Raw genomic sequence first — 21,512 nt, 5'->3', positions numbered from 1 at the left:
CTTGCATTGAGACTTGCAGCGCCTTCTACAATAGCATTGTAGAAATAACCTCCTGCCGCCTGCCAATGATGTCACGGTCCAATATGGTGCATAGACGTGAAACTATGACGTCAGGGGACGAAATGGCGGCGTAGTTGCGGTTTCTCGAATCAAAGATGGCGGCCATTAAAATTGGTTGTGCCCTCCTGTCCCTTTCTCTCAAGAAGTGCTGCCACTGATGGAATAAAATTTCACATTTGTACTCTCTGGCTTGCCTAGTGAAATACAGGCAAGTACTTCACTCATGTGCAGCATTAAAAAGGGCACCAAGGACAACTCTATCCACTTATTGTTGTTAGTAAACATTAATTCCGGGGCTCTCATTCTGGCTATGTTGAGATTTGCCCGGCAGCAAAGCATCCACTTTTTGTTGAGGAAATTGGGTTTAAAAATTTTCCAGCAACTCAATTCAAAATAATGACATCAATCCTGAAAAGTACTGTTATCCATAGCCTCAGAGATCCGCCGAAAAATTCCTTATTGCACCATGCTGTGCCTTTGACAACGGTCAGTGCTGGTGACAACTGCATTTTGTTTCACAACTGTTTCTAGCTTATGAAAGCTCAGTTTTCAGTGAAAGTAACGTGATTAGATTATAGTAATCGATCAATAAAGGCCAATTTCAATTTGTCCTCTGTCTTAAACAAAACTTGCTGCCATATACCGCTTCTGTGTGAAATTCAGGGAGAAAGCACTTGCAGCTATCGTCCTCAGCAATGCTACATTCAGGGGAAAAGGAAACTGCAATACTACACGTACTGTTCCCCTATTTGAAATTTCAGTATGCAGAGGTATATTCTTATCTACGGCCAGAGGACTTCCACCTCCACTGCAAACCCTTTACGAAGCAGTTGCCACCAATACAGCAAGACGACTTCCATTATGAAATGCAAGGTACTGTGCTTCTTAGCTGCTCAGTGGTCTGGTCTGTACGGGGTGTAGATTCAAAGTGCAATACAGCACAACTGAGCTTCAATGCTAGAACAGTCATCTGTTTTTCTGTATACATAGGCAACATTCAAGTCAGCAGCCACATAGCACGTCCCAGAAGTTCTCCGTCATACTTTAATAGCTCAAACGTCACAAACGTTGAAAGATAAGCAGAACCATGCCAGTGCTTGCATGGGTGTTCTCCAATACAATGGCTGCTATCAGGAATGGATGAACCATTTTAGAACGGTGCTGAAAAATTGTGCTACTTGAAACGGAATTGCAGACTATCTTTGCCCAACGTCCTTGCCTTACCTCCCACAGTGTACTTACCACTGCAGTACCCAAGACATGCTAGGGGCTTTCAGACTTGTACCTCCATTGCTGCTGGCAACATCAGACATCACTGCCGGAAGGCTCAGGAACAAAGTTTTATTTGCCCGCTGGTCAAAACTGATATGTACAACCCAACAATATACAAAAACAAAGGCAGCCCATCATTTGTTGCTAAAACCTGGTAGTGGTAAGGTGTGACACAAAAATCTGGTGACACTAGGAGGCCTCCCCCCCGCGACTAGTGCGGGAAGTGACTTCTGCTTGCTGTCACTACACGCTGGTCGGCCCCTCCCCGCTCGCAGCCCACACGTTCCACACACAAGAGCTCTGCACGGCTGCGCAGCACCCAAAGGCACAAACGGAACAGCCCCTGCCAGCCTGCACAGCGAGGCCCATGTCCACAGAGGTAGGGGGTCACAGTGAGGGGGCAGAGAAGAAGAAAGCTTTGCACCAGACAGCGCCCCCTGCCAAACCCTAGCAAGCAGGCCCGGATTAGGGGAAAGTTGCCCCGCCCCCAGCACTGGACCCCAGCGTTATCCTTGGAATCGTGCCGTTCACGGCCGTAAGAGCACTTTGTCCCACAGTCTCCAGGAGGGGGGGTAGTCTGCCCCCTCCCATGTGTCCGGGTGGTGCCAACACAGTTGCGTGTGCTGTGTCTTAACCTTTCTTGCAAAGTGAACACAGTGCTGCATTCGTGGGACTCCCCTGAAACGGCGCACACACAGTCCAACTGAGAAAGAGTGCTACTCCCCTTCTGACCCCCTCCCCCCAAGCTTACGCAGAGTGTTGTGGCCCAACATCCTAAAAGCAGGGCGACTCCTAGCAGGCACCCCCTCCACCGCAGAAGGAAGAGAAGATATACACGAGTGTCCACCGCCCGCAGCATTCACTGTCTCAACACCACTTGCGCGCACATGTATATATTACAGCTAAAAAGAAGAGAGAGAGACGCAGACAGATGGCTCCTTGAGACATCAAGCACTGGCGCAGGCATCTCCTCCAAGCCCCCGGAAACAGAGGTGCGGGGTGGGGGGAAAGACCCTGCTCCCCCAAAGACTGTATTTTACAGCAGCAGTACGTAAAACAAGGAGACAAAAAGCAGCAGTGGGGAAAAAAAAACAAGAGGCCGTGGCTGGATTTCAGGCGGTGAGGATGGCACAGAGGCGGCCGAGGTGATCTAGTCAGCGGCGGCCCCCGTCCTGGGAGCCAGCCTGGTCGTTGCGTCAGCCCACCCTGGTGGTGGTGGTAGTGATGACGGCGGCGGAGGTGGCGCTGGCCGCAACGTGGCGGTTTTTTGCGAGCACTCCGTGGTAGCCGGCCTCAGGACTTGTGATTGGAGGTGAGCCAAGTGAGACCCTCGAAGAGGCCGTCGCCCGTCGTGGCGCATGCTGGCTGCACGTACCAGTTGCGGTCCCGGATCCGAGTCAGGCCGAGTTTCTCCTGGATTTCGTGCGGCTTCATGGCTGCGGTTACACACAAAAACAGAGGGTGCATGCAGTCATCAGAGGTGCAAGAACCAGCTTAGTCCAAAAAGCGTTACTCTTCTATTACAATCAAGGCAGACAGTTCGGACAGCTGGCAGCACTTCTTCTCGAACAAAACGGTGCACAAAAGAAAAAAACAAGGAAGGAACACACTCTTTGCTCTAGGCACTTTTGCTCCTGGGTCCTTTTGTGTTCCTCTGCGCTGTTTTGTTCCGAGAGAGGAACAAACCGCTGGTACAGCAGGAATAAAGTCCCATGCCTTCACTCTGTCTCTGCCTTTCCAACCACCGCTCATCTGTTGTGCAAACCTCTTCTGTCAGATTGGATTTTGCTTCCTAAGCAAATATTCTAAAATGCTATGCTTTAGGAAGCCATTAGCTGGCTTCCTAAAGCATAAGCAGGAGAAATGGTACACCAAAGAAGGTTTTTCGGGAGGAAGAAATGAGTTTAGCTACATGACGAGGAGGAAACTGGATGTTCTAGATTAAGGAGCATAATGTCAGATGCAGCGCACCATGGAAGAGAAGTCATAGGTGCATCATCCAGAGACAAAGGATGGGATGTTGTCATGTGCAACTGGCTGCACTAAGCCTTGCAAAAAAAAAAGAAAAAGAAAAGTGCCCGGCCTTTGTGTTGGACACATTCTGGCACTGTACACTGCGTAAAGCTAGACATGCTGACAGGACAGCGACACGCTCAAAGTCAAAGCAAATGTGTGGAGCCTTCACCAGTGGCCATGTGTATACAACATGTAGTAAATTACACAACCACAAATTATCTAATTAAGAACATGGTGACTAAAAAAACTGCTGTGAACAGGACAGTTTTACAAGCAAGCTACAGCTGCACTCTATAAACATTCACTATGAACAAGTGTTGGGCTATCGCTTTCTACAGCTCCAGTAAGCTGTGAACAAAAGCCAATGGTAAGTAGAAGAATACTTCTTTCATACTGTTCTTAACACAAAGCCTACAAAGATCCTTTGAGGAACATTCCGGCAGGGAAAGCACATTGCCTCACAGTGAATGACGAAGGAAGTCCTTTCAGGCACCCTCTTCAGTCGCAAAATTACTAACTGTGCATGCTTCCGCACATTAAAATGACGTAACATTAATAGACACTTGCAGAACTTTAATGCAACTAGGTGGTTTGAGAAAGAAAGATAACAAAAAGCGAACTGCATCTCCATACGCTACCACCACAAGCAAAGGGTGTTTTTGAAATGACATAGGGCGCACGTGGGAGGCAGTTAAGGAAACCACCGAAAAGGTTGGCTCAGATGCTGGTTCTGGCAGAGTGCAGTAGAGTAGGCACACCAAGACTGCACCACATCCTATGCGATCAGCACTTGTGCTGCTGGGTGTCCTCTTTCCCGCTTATGACCAGGCACAATGGAACATGCATATAGACCAAAGGAAAAAACACGCCACTGCCAGACCTCTTTTATGCCTTGCTTTTACCTTAATGTTCTACTGCAACCATGAAAGCAGGGAGTGAATGAACATTCCCAAAAAATTTTACAACTCCACTGCACATTCACTAATCGTTAGAAATGCATGAAACTTGGCACATTTATAGGACTGTCTCGGTTGGACAGATTTGGTACACTTTAATATAGACCTCAGCATACGGCGACGGAGATGCCAAGTGCCTTTTCTCTGGCCTGTTGCAAGCCGGTTCCACCGACACTTCCGCCGTGCTGCCACCGGGTGCACACAAAAGCCCAGCAAGCAATGTGGCGATGCCCTTACTGGAAAGGCCTACATGTACAGTCTTTGACAAAAGTAACCGGGCAATGGTGGTTTGTTTCTTAGTTGCGTAACAAGCACTTATGGCAGCCCTCATGTTCCGGATCTGAGTAAAGTAAGGTGAACCCTTGTCCTCACGTCTTGACACCTTTCGGTCTTTGGGGTGCCGGAGAGGGGCCGTTATATGGTTGAGAAGGAAAACCTGCTGCTCGGTTACTTTTGGCAAAGGGCGTACGTTACTATTGGATTTAATGCAGTTTTCCGGGAACATTCTCCTCCCTTAAAAGCCCACATAGGACTAAAAATCACGGCTTCCAACTCTAAAAAGGAAATAATTAGTAAACCACTTCAACTTCGCACAGCACCAAGAATTTCATTAAGGCAGGGTTCCCACGTTTGCGTGGTCATTGGCCATTTTCCACAACGCCTTTCGTTTATGACAGAAAAATTTTTTTTACCTCATTAGAAAAATATAGTTAAGCTTCATCGTTACGTGTTGTTAGCAGCAATAGCTGCTGGTACAAGTACAGTGAGCAAAAAATGCAGTGCATAAAACAATACTTTTGTTGGACTTGCCTGATTTCCTGCAGTGTTTACTGCAGCGTTTGAACAAAAAGTTAATCGTGGTATGGACATAGTGGTTTCTTCCCTTCAGTGAATAGTTATCTAGAACCAGCACTCTAAAAGAAAGTCCAAAAACGAGATCTATGAGAGGCTTCATAGCTCCCAGTCTGACAAAACATGCATATTTGATTTGTCACGTGTGTGGCATGTGCAAATTTCTTTCAGATGCACTTCGTAGTTTTTTTATTTGCGCTGTTCAAAGTTAACCAACATGATGAAAACGCAACCCTGGAGGTGTGGCACTGAGCAGACAGGAATAAGGGTTTTTCTTTTTGTCCTGAAGTGGCAATTTCAAAACCCTAGAACTGAAGTTTTATATAGATGGGATGATAATTTTTACCCTTATTTCCTTCCTTACTGTCAAGAGAAACTAACGGCATACATTTTAGCAAGTTTCTTGTAGCAAAATGTTTTTTAAGAGGTCTCGAAAAAAAACTTACATAGCATATTGCACAAGGGCACAGGGACTTATTTTACGTGAAACTAAGTGGCATATTTGGAATCTGCACATAAAAGTGCATGTTCCCTGAAAAATTTTAAGTCTGGTCTAGGATCCTCTTCTCTCTTAAGAGTTTCTTCAGTGGGCGGGGGGGGGGGGAAGAAAAAGTGGCATGTATGTGTGTGTGAAGGGCAGTTCACAAGCATACTGCACATGAAAAGAGTTGGCAGGCAATTCATGTCACTGAGACTTGAAATTGCAGCACCCCACTGTTGGAAGTGTCATGTGCATTCACCACTGATGTATGATGTTCAGTCCACACAAGGTATGATCATTAAGTGCTTTCTTGCTAACATTTATGGCATAACTGTGCATGCAAGGGAAATCTACTGCAAGCAGTTACAAAGCTGTATGCCACAGTGCCATGGGCAAAGTACCAAGCTCAAGGCAGCACTGTGCAACTAAGGTTGGACAGACTCCATCACTGCCAGTAATGCACAGAGATGCACCTAGAATGAAGCACATGACATATGCGCTCTTTCAAACTAACAGGGACTTCACTAATGCTCTTAAAGCTAGCAAAAGAAAAAGTTTGCAAAGTGCATAATAAAGATCCAACAACCTGTATAACTGTCATCCACATTGAGATCAACTTTAAAAAAAAGGCACCCTGATGCATCTCTTTCACCGACTAAGAAACAAATGTCTCAGGTTAACAGGGACTCGTCAAAGGCCCACTTGTCGACACTGCCGATAAAAAAAAATACCTGGAGGTTGATTGGATAGTCGCCAGCCTAGCATAATGGCTTCCACTTTACGCGCAAGAGGGACAAGCGGGACTCAAACCTGTGAACCGTACTTCAGCCGAGCCCAGTGTGAGCACTTCGTTAGCCACGCCTCAGAGAACAGAACACGCAGGCTCGCACTGATAAGAGCGCAGGCATAATTTTAGAGCCGCTTCCCACTGAGAGCAGGGGTGGTTCATGCAAGAAGCGTCTGGTTGCTGCTAACAACTAATAAAAACGAACTGCCAACGGTACATATTCCGGTGACAACTACCACCCCAGCACCATCCTCGAATATGGCACCTTCCCTGCAGACTTCAATGGTGCACTGCGCATACAGCGCCACCGATACCACGCAGTGTGTGTGTTACCAACAGGGGAACACCCAAGAATGGTGCAACGAGAATTGCTGTGCGACAGAACACACCAGCTGTAGTGGGAAGCCAGAGGGGCAAGACTAACATGACAGCTTGGACATCTAAAATGCTGAAATTTAGGGTGAGGACATCTGAGGGCAGACAAGTTTAATGGGGGAGGAGGGTCATAGAAAATTTTTTTTATTAATAAAGTCACAATTATGAAATCTTCAGGGAACATGTATTTTTGCGTGCTGATTCCAAATATTGAATTTAATTTCATGTGCAACAATTTCTTGAGCACTTATGCAATATGTTATATAATTTTTTGTGGAGAGCTTTCAAGAAATCCGGCTGCAGGGGACTTGCTAGAATGCATGCCATTGGTTTCTCTTGACATTAAGCTATGCAATAAAGCTAAAATTATCATCCTGCCTGTCATAGAAGTTGAGTTACAGAATTTTGAAGTTGTCACTTCAGAAACAGGAAGACAAATTTCTTTCTGTTTGTGAAGTATGAGGTTAAAAACCCTGTAACTCAACTTCTGTGATAGGCAGGATAATAATTTTAGCTTTATTGCATAGCTTAATGTCAAGAGAAACCAATGGCATGCATTCTAGCAAGTCCCCTGCAGCAGGATTTCTTGAAAGCTCTCCCCAAAAAGTTACATAACATGTTACATCAAGTCCACAAGGACTTGTTGTACATTAAAGTAAATTCCATATTTGGAACCAGCACGCAAAAATACATGTTCCCTGAAGCTTTCATAATTGTGACTTCATTAATAAAATTTTTTTTTTAAGCGGCAAGAAGAGCGAGGGATTGCACAAACAGAACCAAGCAAGGGTGAGGGAGGAGGAGGAGGAACCTGCCCACCTCAGGGCCTGGCACTGGAACATGGGGTCCCAGCGGCACTGCGATTTTCAAGTCAGCAGGGCAATTAAGAGAAATGCGAGAGCGCAGAGTCAGTGGATGGCCGAACAGGCTCTCTCACTAGTAGGACTAAGGTAGCGCACCATCAGCCAGCAACAGTACCTTGAGGGACAGATACTAACAATCAGACAGCAGTTGATGTTAGCGCAGTGTGATATGTGCCGACATCGTGACGACACCCAACCAGGCAATGAAATCAAATGCATCATCTCAGTGCAGCTGTGCCTCTAGCGCATGGCGCGCACTCCAAGCAGCAGCACTTAAGGGATACGTAAGCCAACTTTACTACAGAAGGATGAGCATTTTTTTCTCCTGTGTGTGAACGTCAAAGGATTATGCGTACAGCCTGCAAAGTTCATGAAACAAGTTAGGCACCGCAAAAGCTGAAATTTTTTGCAGTCAACGAGTGTTGAGCAGTCTGAACATGCGCGCCACTATGAGCATGCGCTTCTCAATTCTATGATTTGCAGTCCCAGGCCACAAAGGAACCTGACCGCCTCAGGGCCCGGCACTGGGATTTTCAAGTCAGCATGCGCTGCATGCTCTAGCTTGGCGATGCCAGTGTTTTCCAAGACGAAGCCCACGTTGCAAACAGCACAAATAATAGGACCAGGGAAGACGGCCAGACAAGACACAACCCCACCTTCAACCAATGCAGGCACAGGACAGAATCGACTGGAGGAACGAGAGAGAGGCCTCTGCCCTGCAGTCAGTGTAGTTAGGCTGACGACAAATCAAGCAGTCACAAAAAAAATCACTCCCCATCAACTGTGTGGTATTACACACGGTATCCGAACAATTAAGGCGCCTGAACTTACAGCATCTGAATAACATCGGTAACTGTGGCCACAACGGTGCCATGAGCACTTCTTTACAGGAAGGAGGTGCAGTTGGGAGACGGCACTCACCATCAGGCAGGTCCTGCTTGTTGGCAAAGACCAGGATGATGGCGTCGCGCATCTCGCGGTCATTGATGATCTTGTGCAGCTCCTGGCGCGCCTCGTCGATGCGGTCCCGGTCGGCACAGTCCACCACAAAGATTAGTCCCTGCGTGCCCGTGTAGTAGTGCCGCCACAGGGGACGAATCTTGTCCTGGCCGCCGACGTCCTGCATCGCACCACGACACAGCCCCATGGATTCCCCCAGTCTCTCCAATGCAAATAATAACAACAACATTCCTTTGCACACAAAGAAAATGAAGTTCCCTGAGGGCAGGAAGCAGAATGCGGGGTCTTAGACATGAAAGTAAAACATCCCAATTCAAGGGCTGAAACGTGATAACCAGGCTCACCACAATTCCAAAGCAGCTAATTACAAGAATCAACGCAACTGAACTGTGTGCCACATCGCGCTACCTGTGGTATCTCCATGATAGCATTCTTAAGAACACCTAAGCAGCTTAAAACAGTCAGCATCTATACCTGCATGCAAGAGACAAAGATTAACAGGAACAAGAAAGGCTTATCTGAGATGTGCATCATCATTTTGCAAAAGAGGTCATCACGGAATGCTCCAAACTGCACTACTACGAGCACGGCCACTACTCACCCAAACGTTGAATTTGACGTTCTTGTAAGTGACAGTCTCTACATTGAAGCCCACTGTGGGAATTGTGGTGACCGATTGGCCCAGCTTCAGCTTGTACAGGATGGCTGGCAGGGGTGCAAGGTCAAGGAAGAACACAAGTAGAAATCCCTAGAGCACTGCACTACAGGCCACCACCCTGTCTTGCTGGAGGCACCGTCCGCACAACACTGACCCCCACCCCCCAACAGTCCACACTCCACCCTTGCACCATCCACGCCCCACCAATGCTAGCGGGTCCCGAACACGTCAGCGCATAACTCCTTGAGTCAGATACAGCCAATAATAATTTTAAAAAAAGCTTGCAAAACACTGTGCCCAGTACACGGCTGCTGCAACCAGCCATCCACCCTTAACACTTACAGATATCAAAGCCATTAAAAAAGGATAATGACGCCTCCCAAACCACAACCTGTTGTGGTTTTTATGGGTTTGAATGTCCCGAAGTGACTCAGGCACAGTACACAAGTCTTCAGCATTTTGTCTCCATTGAAATATGATTTCGACACCCAGGATCGAAATTGTACCTTTCGGGTCAGCAGCCGAGCACCATAACCACTGAGCCACCGAGGTGGCTCAAACAGAATTATGGTGACATGCTTCAGAGGACTTTGTCAAAGAAGTTGCGTGCACTGGTGGAAAGCTGCACTTCGAAGCAGTGCAGCACACTTTAGAGCACCATCCATCGCTTCTTTCAAATTCCCATGGTGTCTGGAACATGTGCAGCTTATGTGTGTATGTGACTATAAGAGAAGCAATGGGCAGCAGAGTGAAGGCTGAAAGATGGTTCGTGTGGGCTAGCTGATGTGGGTTCATCCTGCAGACCACAGCGCAAATGGACACAATGTAGGAAGGAAACAAGTAATTGTGACAACTCTGAGACAGTAAAGCTATGAGGGCAGGCTCAAGTGCATTTCCTACAATGCATGAGATGACAGGGATTATGGAAACTGTACGAGATGTATGCTATGCTTCTAACAAGTGTTTGTCGTATTCATGTGAAAATGTTATAGAAGGTACCACCACTTTAAAAATTCCACAAAAAAATTCACACAACCAAATGGCACGAGAATAGAACAGAAATTATAGTTGAGACCTGTTGTAACATATTAAAAGTTCCCGCAAAAATCGTACTAAAGCGCGACACCCTAGCAAATGTTACATTTGAACCTTGAACTGGCAATCTTTTCTCAATTAGCTATTGCGAACTACTGCGGTGATCTTTCTAGACCATGCGCAAAATCTCCATACATTCACAGTAAACTACCAGCTGAAATGACACTCCTCTGATATCAGCCGCCGCGGTGGCTGAGTGGTTACGGCGCTCGGCTGCCGGCCCGAAAGACGCGGGTTCGATCCCGGCCGCGGCGGTCGAATTTCGATGGAGGCGAAATTCTAGAGGCCCGTGTACTGTGCGATGTCAGAGCACGTTATAGAACCCCAGGTGGTCGAAATTTCCGGAGCCCTTCACTACGGCGTCTCTCACAGCCTGAGTCGCTTTGGGACGTTAAACCCCCATAAACCAACATAAACCAACTCCTCTGATATCTACTTTTGTTTGGTTTTCTACCACTTCCTGCAACGCAACAAGCACATTGGTTTTTGAACCGAAGAATTATTGTGCCCTTTTAATTTTTGTACGCTGCCATTTGCAGTGTAGCTCAAGAAACTTTGATAACACCGTTGTAAGATAATATTCAGAAATTCAGCTATGAGAAGCACGGAAAAAATTACACTTCATTAGCGCAAAGAATTCAGCACTATCATTTTACAGAACATACTCAAATGGCATCCTGCATAACAGAGATAGTGAGCATGACCAGGAGTGCGAGTATTTAGCTTTAATAATGAGTTGCCACGAGAAGTTGCCGAAGCAATACTTGTCTTGCTTACGAAACCTGTACAGCTAGAACTGGTATACATGCTGCAGCCACTATTTGAGAACAGTAAAAATGGCTACGAAGATTGTTAGCATCCTCTAACAGCAAAGTAATCAGCATGCTATGCATGACAGCTATGATAGCATAGACACGTACATTTCAAGCATACGAGGTACTACTCCAAGAGCACTGCACGCAATCCTGGCCTTCGATTGCATGGCGCAACCCGCATTCTTCGTACGACGAAACGAAATGACCAACTAGTGCTCGGCGATGGCAGCAGTAATCCGTTAGCAAGGTAAAAAAAAACACACCCGAGCAATTACGAATGAATGAAAACATAAGCCATTTAGTTCGCAACTGGCAACGGCAACCGGCCTTGATTCACCGGCCCGAACGAAGCGTTACAACTGCCGCAACCGTTGACGGTGCCCTACCCACAGGCGCTGGCAACCTGCGGGACCTCGTATAAACAAACTGACAACACACCACCTCTTCGCGAATGAAAAACAGCGATTTCCGGACTGCTAAACACACCGATCGGACGGGGTTTCCGGACGCGTCAGCCGATAAGCACCGCCGCTTCGTTTCTTCTCACTCGAGCAGGCGCGGTTGCCGCTCGGGTGAACGGGCACGATCAAAAGGCAGCGATGCTCACGCAGGGCGACGTTGCCCGCACAGGGCCCCCGAAAGGATACTGGTCTTTCCAGCGGCGTCGAGGCCCAGCATGAGGATCCTCATTTCCTTGTTCCCGAAAATTTTGGACAGGAGCTTCCCCATGTTTGCCGCCGACCCTGGGCCGCGTCCCTGGAAGCGACAAGAAAGGGAGGGAGGGGCTCAAAACACCTGCCTGCCCCGGCACCGCCGCACGCTCCGCTGACGACGCCGCCGGCAACAGACCCCCCGGGCGACGCTCGCAGTCGGACGCGGAACGCTGAATGGGCGTTGCGGGCAAGCGAAGCAAAAGCAGCCGCACTCGCGATTTGAACGCCGGATCGGAGACGCGCGTCGGACTGCGGTCTCTGAGCAGCGCGCTGACGCTAGACGGATCGAACGCTTGACGCCGGTCGGTTCAGGTCCGCCGGCGACAGGGAGACGCAGAGAGCGGCTCGCCGGCCGCATGAGTAATCGGCGCGGCGACGGCACACCGCCGATCTCCGGCTAGGCCTAATGCCCGGCCCCTCGACAGCACTGGCCGCGCCGGCAGTTTTACGAGAAAGAGAGGAATGTCGAGCGACGAAAGGCGTCTACTTACGCGGCGTTTTCCAATAAAAAGGGCGTGCAAGTACCCGCGTCAAACTAACAGACGCATATCAACTCATTGGTAATTTGTACTTTTAAGGAACTCCTGCCATATTCTCCACGACCTCGATCGTCGCCACCACGGGAAAAGGAACAAGTTTTGATCTCAACGTCTCAACCATCTGACTTTGGTCTCGGTCTTTTTGTGCTTTTTTACAATTTCGCTCGTGACAGTGAGCGAGAAACTTATATTTTAGAGAAAACTGCTTTTAGTAGGACTACGAAATTACCGAAAGTGAATTTATCCTTCTTTTTAATCGCTGGCTCAAAAGCAGCCGCTTCTAAGCGCGTGGCTTCGAAGCCGGCAGCTGATTCGACTTCGCAGGATCCGGATCCGGAAGCTCGCTCGAGTACGAAGACGCTGCGAGCAAATCGATAAAGCATTTTTTTAGCATGTGTGGAGCCGTGCTTGGGTGATGCCGCGAGCATCCTTCGCGTGAAGCTCGTAGTGCGAGCAGCACACGGCCGAGCGTCCACCGCGGTGGGCTGTGGGTGCGCGCGACATCGCTATGGTGCCCCATCTATTGTGCGCTCGCGGGTCCGCGGGCCAAGCCTCGCCGAAGCAGGTCTAGACCCCATCGTACCATTGATTTCGTGCCGTGGCCCAGCGCAGTTCAGCTGGTGATAGAGAGGCCCGCTGTCACTCGGGATCGTCGGGTTGCCGGCGAGAGCCGCCTCGTGCGGCCGTTCCTGCCGCGCTGGTGTCCCCGGTCCGCCCCAGTGACACTAGGCCCGCGCGATGAACGCGGCGGCGTTGTACTGCATGCTGCCGCCGCAGCAGCAGCGGCAGCCGGGTGCCGACACGGAAAGCTACGGCGTCGTCGATGAGGACGACTCGGGCAGCGACGACGACGTGATCGACGTGCTGTCGGCCGACCACTGCACGGGCGAGCACAGCTACACGATGCAGATGCCGGACAGCATGCGGCTCGAGGAAGAGCGACGCGCCTCCGAGTCGCCCGAGCTCGAGGCGGCCCGGCGTCTGGTCGAATGGCTGGGATCGCCGGCGTGCCGAAAGTACGCCGCTCCCTTCCTGGAGCCCGCGGACGCCGAGCAGCGGCCGGCCTACCTTCGTGTCGTGCGCCAGCCCATGTGCCTGAGACGTGTGCGCGAGGGCCTGGACTCACGCGCCTACCCGGGCATCACCGAGGTGGTGCGCGACTTGCGGCTCATCCTGGAGAACTGCTACCGCTTCTACGGCCCGCAGCATCATCTCACCAAGAAGGCTCTCAAGCTGGAGACGGTGCTCGAGCAGAAGCTGGCCCTACTGCCCCGGTGAGTGGTCGCAGGCGGGAAACAGCCGTGCGTTCCCTGTTGCGCGTGTAAGCGATTGCCTGCTGTCTGTCAAAACACTGTCGCCGCGTCGTCTGACTGCTGGTCGGTGATGTTAGGCCACGGGCCTGCCTGCTGGCACCCTTCGGGCACGCAAAACAGAGTGAGCGGCACGCGTGCTGTAGACTGGGTCCAGCACCAAGTACTGATCATTTATTTGCCTCTTTCATTTGTTTCGTCACTTGTTGACTGCTGGCCAAAACAAGTTCCACGGTTTGCAACTTCCATTAGCGCCCATTTTCGCTCGTACATGGAAGCGGTTGTCACAGTCAAGTTTCCAACTGAGGCAGTTGCAGGGCCTCCTGATCTCTAACACACTGTTAAATGTCGATCGCGCGTTCTTGTCACAAAAAGTTAATGAGACTAAAAATATTGTTAGCATTTGAGGTACAGGTGACACATGCAAGTAAAATTATTAAGGGTTTTTTCTTTTGAGGTGAAGCCAACCTGCCAAGATCTGGGAAGACAACTGCGTCTGCAATTGGAGCAGATGGCACTGTATTGTTGCTTTCTTTGCAATATCCGTGCCTTTGGAGTGCTTTTGCTGCTCCTGGTGCCTGTCTGGGTGTTGCAGCAGTTAATGCACTTTGCTGGTCGACAAATGATCCAAAGTCTGTTGTTTGTGGGTACCGTAGTGGCATGCTTTGCAACTTCTGCCCATACTTTCGTTTCCTCTTGCAGTAGCTGAAAGCGCTAGTAGCTACTATCATCTGGAGCACCTTCCTTCAACATGCCAGCAATGTGGTGCACAGTTCATGACGCATCATTTTGGCTGTTCTGCGTGCACAAGGCTGCTCAGTCGCTGCCACCATATTTACTGCTGTGGATCATTCCTCTACAGGCCAGTCCATGGTCAGCTGGGCGGACGTCACCCAGCATAGAACAACAGTGGCGCCTACATGGAGTCTTCCGTGCAGGCAAACACCAGTGGCAGCAGGGTCGCCCAGTGGTTAAAACGAGAGTGTGGCTTGCAATTTACTACGCTTTTTTCTGCCTCTTTCAGATAGCTGCATGTGGCCGCCGCCGTGGCTCAGTAGTTATGGCACTCGGCTGCTGACCCGATAGATGTGGGTTCGATCCCGGCCGCGGGGGTCAGATTTCGATGGAGGCGAAATTCTAGAGGCCCATCTACTGTGCAATGTCAGTGCACATTTAAGAACCCCAGGTGGTTGAAATTTCTAGAGCCATTCACTACGACGTCCCTCATAGCCTGAGTCGCTTTGGGACGTCAAACCGCTGTAAACTAAACTAACTAGGTAGCTGCAAATGGTATCAGGCACTGTATCAAAACTGCTCAGTCACTGCAGCATATACAGTGTTGCAAACTGTTCATCTATTAGCTGGCTGAGCACCACTTGATGCGAAACAGCAGTAACACTGACATGGACTCCCCTGAACACAGTCATTGTTGATGATCAGACCTTGCAAAGGGTCCAGTGCAGCACGGCTTTCAACTACTACAATTCTACTGCCTCCTTTTGCAGGGGGAACACTTGTATCACTTCAGATATGGTAGAAACGATTGCCGTGTTTTGATGTCTAGGTCTGACCCCACCTGTCTTGAGTATGTTGTGTCTTGCCTTTCACATGCCATGAGATTTTTCTCTTGCTGTCAGGAATTATTTAGAACAGTCCTGGCCATGGCTGTGTTCAAGTGCTCTTCGAACTGCTAGCTGGTCAAGCTTCTATCAACTGTGAATTATGAACCATCACTGCAAAGGTTGCAATAATTGAAAAGCCATTGACAAGACTGTAATTTTTCATTAAAAATGTGTGCAGCATGTATGTAGTTCAAAATGGTAGCTATATAATGTAAACAAGGTCATTCAAGCAATTGAGTACCAAACGGTGCTTTAGGAAACGGTTCACAGTAGAACAATTTCACAAACAGCTCACCCCAAATGTTAAAGGAGTATACACCAAATTTTTGCTTCTGTGCTTTCTTTGTAATAATGCATTAGATGTTAATATACATACATCACTCTGTGGCATTCCCCTATGACTGCTAAATAATTTTTAGCTGAATTTCTTCTGTCATGCAGGTTCGGTTACAATGACCCAACGATGGTTGTGACATAGGAAGTGTTTTAGGTCATGTGAGACATGAAAATTACTACAGTGTGATTTACGTGTACTAATATCTAATGCACCATTACAGAGAAGAAAACATGCTTTCATTTGTATCCGATCTGTTAACGTTGTCTAGATTTAAATATGACATTTGGCATTACACATAGTTGGCACGTAGAAGGATGGCAGTTATTTTTTGGCAGCTTGATTTTGGGATAAACATGATGTTCTTGGTAATGCTTGAAAGCAGCTGAAGGGTTTGTAAATGTTTTTCTGTGCAATTGTGTAATATTTGCCGAGAACTGGAGCAGCATTTATTAAACCTGAAGGGAATAGCCAGCAGAGTGCAGTTAGAGTATGGTTAGTTAATAACTAATGGTGTATAGTATGTAACGCATGCACTCGAAAACATGACTGAGAAACCGCATAATTCGAGCCGTGCAACTAAGATGCAGCCCTGGAAAGAAAGCTAGTTCTTTACCGTTAGTGAATGGCATTATGCTGCCAAGTTTAAGGAGATGAGGTCAAATCGTGCCCCTGTTGGCCATATTTTGATGCTGGTGAAATGCTGAAAATTCATCAAACCTTTGTTGTAATGTGGTTTTTAGTGATAGCTGTCTTTACAGCATCTTGACATAGTCAATTTATATAGTGATGCATTGAAAATGAAGGTTAACTGAGCTGCTGAACTCAGCTGGGGTGAAGTGAAATTCTGACACCAATTATGGTGCTTAGGAACCCTGGGTAGAGGCTGGGGATGCCTGTTGCATTTGATCTGCTACGCTTACATTAGTGCCGTGGGTAAGTCCTAGTGAGTGCCTTTTTGCCAAGAGTGTTAGAGTAATTCGTGACATCATCAGTGACACACGGATGCCATTGTCGGAGCTAAGGTGAGGAAGAACCAGCTTCGACAGCGTTGAGGTTCGAACTGTTTATTTGCGCTGCTCGCACTCCCGCGGCCTAGCCCAACTTCCTCTTTCTTGTCCGGCGCCGCGTGCCATGGCCTGCGAGCCGAGCGCGGCGCGAGGGGCGCTACAGGGCTCCCCCCCATAGAACGAAGCCACAGGATTTGCCCAGCGGATGTGCTTGGAGGAAGCTGCGTACAATGGTGGCGCAGTCGAAGCGAGTGTAGGGCCGACGGGCAGAGGAATGGCAATGTAAGCTGGTTTGAGGCAGTCAGCAGCCACGACGTCTTCACGGCCGTTGATGTCTAACGTGAATGTCTTCTGCGCACGACGGAGGACGCGGAACAGTCCATCGTAGGCCGGCGTGAGGGGTGGACGGATGTGGTCACGGCGGATGAAGACATGGGTGCAGGAGGCCAGGTCCTGGCTGACGAACACGGACTGAGAGTTACGGGCTTCAGGGGTGACAGGAGTAATGTGGCGAATTGTGTTGCATGGGTCTCGGATGTAGTTGGAAGCGTCATTTATTAACGGAGGGGAGGAAGGAAAGAATAATTCCTTAGGAAGACGCAGGGGAACACCCTAGACTAGCTCAGCAGAAGAGCTGCCGAGGTCAGCCTTCAGTGCTGAGCGAATGCCCAAGAGGACGAGGGGAAGGTGGTCGGACCAGCGTTCTCTTTGCTAATAAGTGATAAGGGCAGCCTTCAGTTGTCGATGCAGACGTTCCACCATGCCATTGGCCGAAGGATGGTAGGTGGTCATATGGATGTGGCGAATGCCCAGGATATTGGCAAGAGCAGTAAACAGGGCCAATTGAAACTGGTGGCCGCAGTCGGTGGGGACGACAAACGGGCAGCCGAAGCGACGGTCTTGGCTGTAGTGTCAGCAGTGGGCAACGCATCGGGCCAGCGGGTGAAACTATCCACACAGGTGAGCAGATAAGAGGCCCCACATGATAACGGGAGCAGTCCAACAATGTCTATGTGAACGGGGGAAAACTGTGCGTCAGGCGGCCGAAAAGGAGAGGCAGGAGTGACGGTACGCCGGTGACCTTTGACACGCTGGCAGTGAAGGCAGGTTCGTGCCCAGTGGCGGACGTCAGTATTGATGCTTGGCCAAAGGAAACGAGATATGATCAGCTTCTGCATAGCATGAATACCAGGGTGGCTCAGGCGGTGCAGTTTTTCAAAAATGGTGCGACGGAAAGCCAAAGGTACGTAGGGGCGCGAGATGCCAGTGGATGTCTCGCACGTAACGAACTGGGAGGAAAACGGCAGTGGACATTCGGCGAAGGACAGGGACGTGGATGAGGAGCGAAGACAATGCAGCTCTGGATCATTGCGCTGTGCAGCCGCTAGCTCCTCCATGTCCACTTGTGATTCGGACGCCATGGCACTAACACGAGAAAGCACATCAGCAGCAGCATTCTCCGGGCCATGGACGTGACGGAGATCCACTGTGACCTCGGAGATAAAGCACAGTTGGCGGATCTCACGTGCAGTGTAGGTGCTTTGGTTCTTTTGGAAGGCAAACGTCAAGGGCTTATGGTCCATGATGACGTGAAAGTCCTGGCCCTCCAGGAAGTTTCGAAAGTGCTTGATGTCGAGGTACACAGCAAGCAATTCTCGACCAAAGGTGCTGTATTTAGTCTCAGGTGGCTTCAGCTTTTGGGATAAAAAACCGAGGGGCTGCCAAGATGCACTGCTCGAGAACTGCGCCGACGGCAATGCTAGAGGCGTCGGTGATGAGGCGCAGTGGAGCATCAGGAACTGGATGTATGAGCAAAGTGGCGTCTGCGTGCGCCTTCTTGGCAGCAGCAAATGCAGTGGCAGCGTCCTCAGTCCACTCAAGTGGCGCAGCAGAATTTTTTTTTCATAGCCAAAGATCGGTCAGAGGCTTCAGGAAAAAGGCACACTTCGGAAGAAAGCGGCGATGAAAGTTCAGGAAGCCCAAGAATTATCTTAGCTTTTTGAGTGACGTGGGGGCGGGAAAACCTTGAATGGCTTTGACTTTGCTGTTGAGAGGCTGAATGCCCTGTGGAGTGACAAGGTGGCCGAGGAACTCTATTGTAGGTACGCCAAAGCACTTATTCGGGTTGATGATGAGCCCATATTCATCCAGTCGGTTGAAGAGGGCACGCAGATGAGCTTCATGCTCAGAACCGGATGAACTTGCTACGAGGAGATCATCGATGTAACCGAAAACGAAGTTGAGGCCTCGCATAACCTCATTGATAGCTTGCTGAAAAGTCTGTATGGTGTTGCGCAAGCGAGAAGGCATCCGCACATACTCGAAGAGGCCGAACGGTGTGGTAATGGCCGTCTTCGGAATATCAGCGGGCTCCACAGGAATTTGATGATAAGCCTTCACTAAGTCAATTTTAGAGAAGATCGTGCACCCAGCCAAATTTTATGTGAAGTCCTGTACGTGAGGAAGTGGATAGCGGTCTGGTAAAGTGTGAGCGTTGAGGGCGCGGTAATCTCCACATGGTCTCCAGTTGCCCGGGTCTTTCTTTGGCACCATGTGAAGTGGTGATGCCCAGTTACTCGAGGACGGGTGTACTATGCCGAGTTCAAGCATGTGTTGGAACTCGCGACGAGCGATAGCGAGGCGTTCTTCCGACAAACGGCGAGGGCGAGCAAACACGGGAGGTCCCGAAGTCACGATGTGGTGAGTGATGGAGTGCTTCACCGGTGACTCTCTGGTAACCTGCAGGAGCCGGGCGTGGGGGCTATTGGGCCACAATGGCGGCAGGCTGACTAGCTGGAATGTGGCCACCGAAGCACCGAGAGGCTGAGCGTTCTGGGACGGGTCGCCGCTGGTAGGCAGGGCGGAAGAGCCAGCGGAATCCATGTAGGAGGATGGGGTTGCGTGTTCGAAGCCAGGTCACCAAATCTGTCTGAGCTAAGGCAAGGAAGAACCAGCTCCAACAGCGTTGAGGTTCGAACTGTTTATTTGCACTGCTCGCGCTCCTGCAGCCTAGCCCAACTTCCTCTTTCTTGTCCGGCGCCGCGTGCCATGGCCTGCGAGCGAGCACGGCGCGAGAGGTGCTACACCATCATTGTGTTGAGACCAATCAGCGTGGTGCGTTTCACCTGTCGTGCTACACGGAGGATGCTGCAGAAATGGGAAACGTGGTCTGGAGGTGACTCCGAAAACATCTTGCATTTGGTCTGCATCGACAGATTGTCACATTCTAATAACCAAAAGGAGGCGTTTTGTGTGTGGAAATGGGGCCTTTCTAAGCTAAAAAAGGCTGGAGAATGAAGCACGGGTGCTGCCGGCTGATTTCGCAAGTAAGCTGTGATGTGTCAATGTAGCTTTTTGGGCGCAGATCCCAGAAGCTAGGTTGGCCATTTTCATCAAAACGGCGGTCATGCAGTCCTTTTTGGTGTGTATTTCATGAGTTGAAATCCAGTGGCGGGAAAATTTGTGGATGGAATTTGCTTGGCAGTAACTGTGTTTTTTGTTGCTTGCCCAGCAGACAACTTAATCAGGAAAAGCCAGAGAATCGATTTTTACATGGAATAAAAATTGGCCTCAAGTTGAGGGGAATCCCCCTAGGTGGAGTAAATTTTGTTATAAGGGAGTATTTACTTGTTAGCATCCACCCAAGCGCAGCCATGTGGCTACAAAGAAAGCTACACAGCTTCCACGGAAACTTCATAAAGAAAAATTCTTCCTCATCTGGGGTTCAAACCGAGGGCCAGCAGGACCAATAAGAACTGAATGGAGTTGTCGTCACTTCCTTAATAGCTGTGACTGTAAAACGTTTGTGTGCTGACACGATGCCAGTGCATGTTAAAGGAACACAGGTGGTCAAAATTAATCTGGAGCCCACTGCTACATGTCTCACAAGCTATGTGCAGCTCTGGGATGTTAAACTCCACACGTACATACCGCTAGCGTTAATAAGGCAGTGTCGGCAGTACTCAGCTACAAGAAAAATCCTTTTCGTTTCTATATGCCAGTGGCAGATATAACCTAGAAGAGCACATCAGCGAATTTGAAGTTCCATTAAAAACCATCACCTAACAGCATACAGATCTTTTTTGGGGCCTGCACTTGATCATGTTTCGGTAACCTGTCTGCCAGGCTCTGTGTGGAGAAAGCCAACAGTCACTTAAACCGAGGAAAGCATAAGGGATTGTTCTTTTTTAAATCTGTGTTGTTGATCAATAGGAAATTAGTTTAATCATTTTTTACCCAAAAGATAATTGATTACGAAGTAGAAGAAAGAATAATTTTTTGCTGTCACCACCACATTTCTGGCTCATTTTGTGCTTGCACCTTATTGGTGACACACTTTAACAAATATGCTTATGAGTACATTGCCCTTTTTCATTAAATAGTTGTAAAGAAGATTAATGTCATTGCCCCTCTTTCCTTTGTATACGATTCTGTATGTGTTACTCGCCTTTGCTCAACTGCTGAATCTTTAGGTATTTATGCCATTTTCAGACTGCTTTAAGTTTCTTCCATTTTCTTAATATGCCTTTCAGTTTTTGTTTCCTTTTTTTAAAGTAGAGCTTTCCTTCCATCTTCTCTAAAAAAGCAGCTAATTACTTCCGTGCTGGCCCAACCAAACAAGTCGAGCAGTACAGCCACTGGGTCAGACGGTGCCATTTCAGCAGTGTAAAATATTGCTCTCGGTGTTCCCTGAGAATGTCCCAAAGAAAGGCTGAAACGGACAAACCTGGACTGGCCATTCTGGCATGTCACCCTTGGTATTCTGACAAAATCCAACTCAGCCTGGCAGATGAA

The 21,512-nt window shown here is 48.9% G+C and overlaps 2 protein-coding genes across 2 annotated transcripts in view; one reads left to right on the top strand and one right to left on the bottom strand.

Annotated features, from left to right (window-relative positions):
• Window positions 1-1,376: 1,376 nt before the first annotated feature.
• Window positions 1,377-12,536, bottom strand: Arf6 (ADP-ribosylation factor 6). The gene is made up of 5 exons (XM_077643754.1): window positions 12,395-12,536; window positions 11,838-11,946; window positions 9,224-9,327; window positions 8,584-8,782; window positions 1,377-2,768 (listed from the first exon to the last, which is right to left on the bottom strand). The coding sequence occupies exons 2-5, from the start codon at window positions 11,917-11,919 to the stop codon at window positions 2,626-2,628; spliced, it is 528 nt and encodes a 175-aa protein (XP_077499880.1). The 5' UTR covers window positions 11,920-11,946; window positions 12,395-12,536; the 3' UTR covers window positions 1,377-2,625.
• Window positions 12,537-12,762: 226 nt separating this feature from the next.
• Window positions 12,763-21,512, top strand: part of LOC144110597 (uncharacterized) — a 31,168-nt gene continuing 22,418 nt past the window's right edge. The window contains exon 1 of the mRNA XM_077643617.1: window positions 12,763-13,716. Within this exon, the coding sequence (XP_077499743.1) occupies window positions 13,181-13,716 (536 nt within the window). The 5' untranslated portion in view covers window positions 12,763-13,180. The remainder of the gene's footprint in view (window positions 13,717-21,512) is intronic.

This window comes from Amblyomma americanum, chromosome 11 (assembly GCF_052857255.1).
Source record: "Amblyomma americanum isolate KBUSLIRL-KWMA chromosome 11, ASM5285725v1, whole genome shotgun sequence".
Classification (NCBI taxonomy): domain Eukaryota; kingdom Metazoa; phylum Arthropoda; class Arachnida; order Ixodida; family Ixodidae; genus Amblyomma; species Amblyomma americanum.
The sequence above is the reverse complement of the archived record's forward strand: the minus strand, read 5'-3'. Positions and strand labels throughout refer to the sequence as shown.

What these genes read in the sequence shown, in the direction of transcription:
- Arf6 (XM_077643754.1), bottom strand. Translation starts at nt 11,919, where the DNA reads ATGGGGAAGCTCCTGTCCAAAATTTTCGGGAACAAGGAAATGAGGATC. An exon ending in ACGTCAAATTCAACGTTTGG is followed by an intron (nt 8,783 to 9,223) that starts GTGAGTAGTGGC and finishes GGTGCGATGCAG; the next exon opens with GACGTCGGCGGCCAGGACAA. An exon ending in CAAGCAGGACCTGCCTGATG is followed by an intron (nt 2,769 to 8,583) that starts GTGAGTGCCGTC and finishes GTGTAACCGCAG; the next exon opens with CCATGAAGCCGCACGAAATC.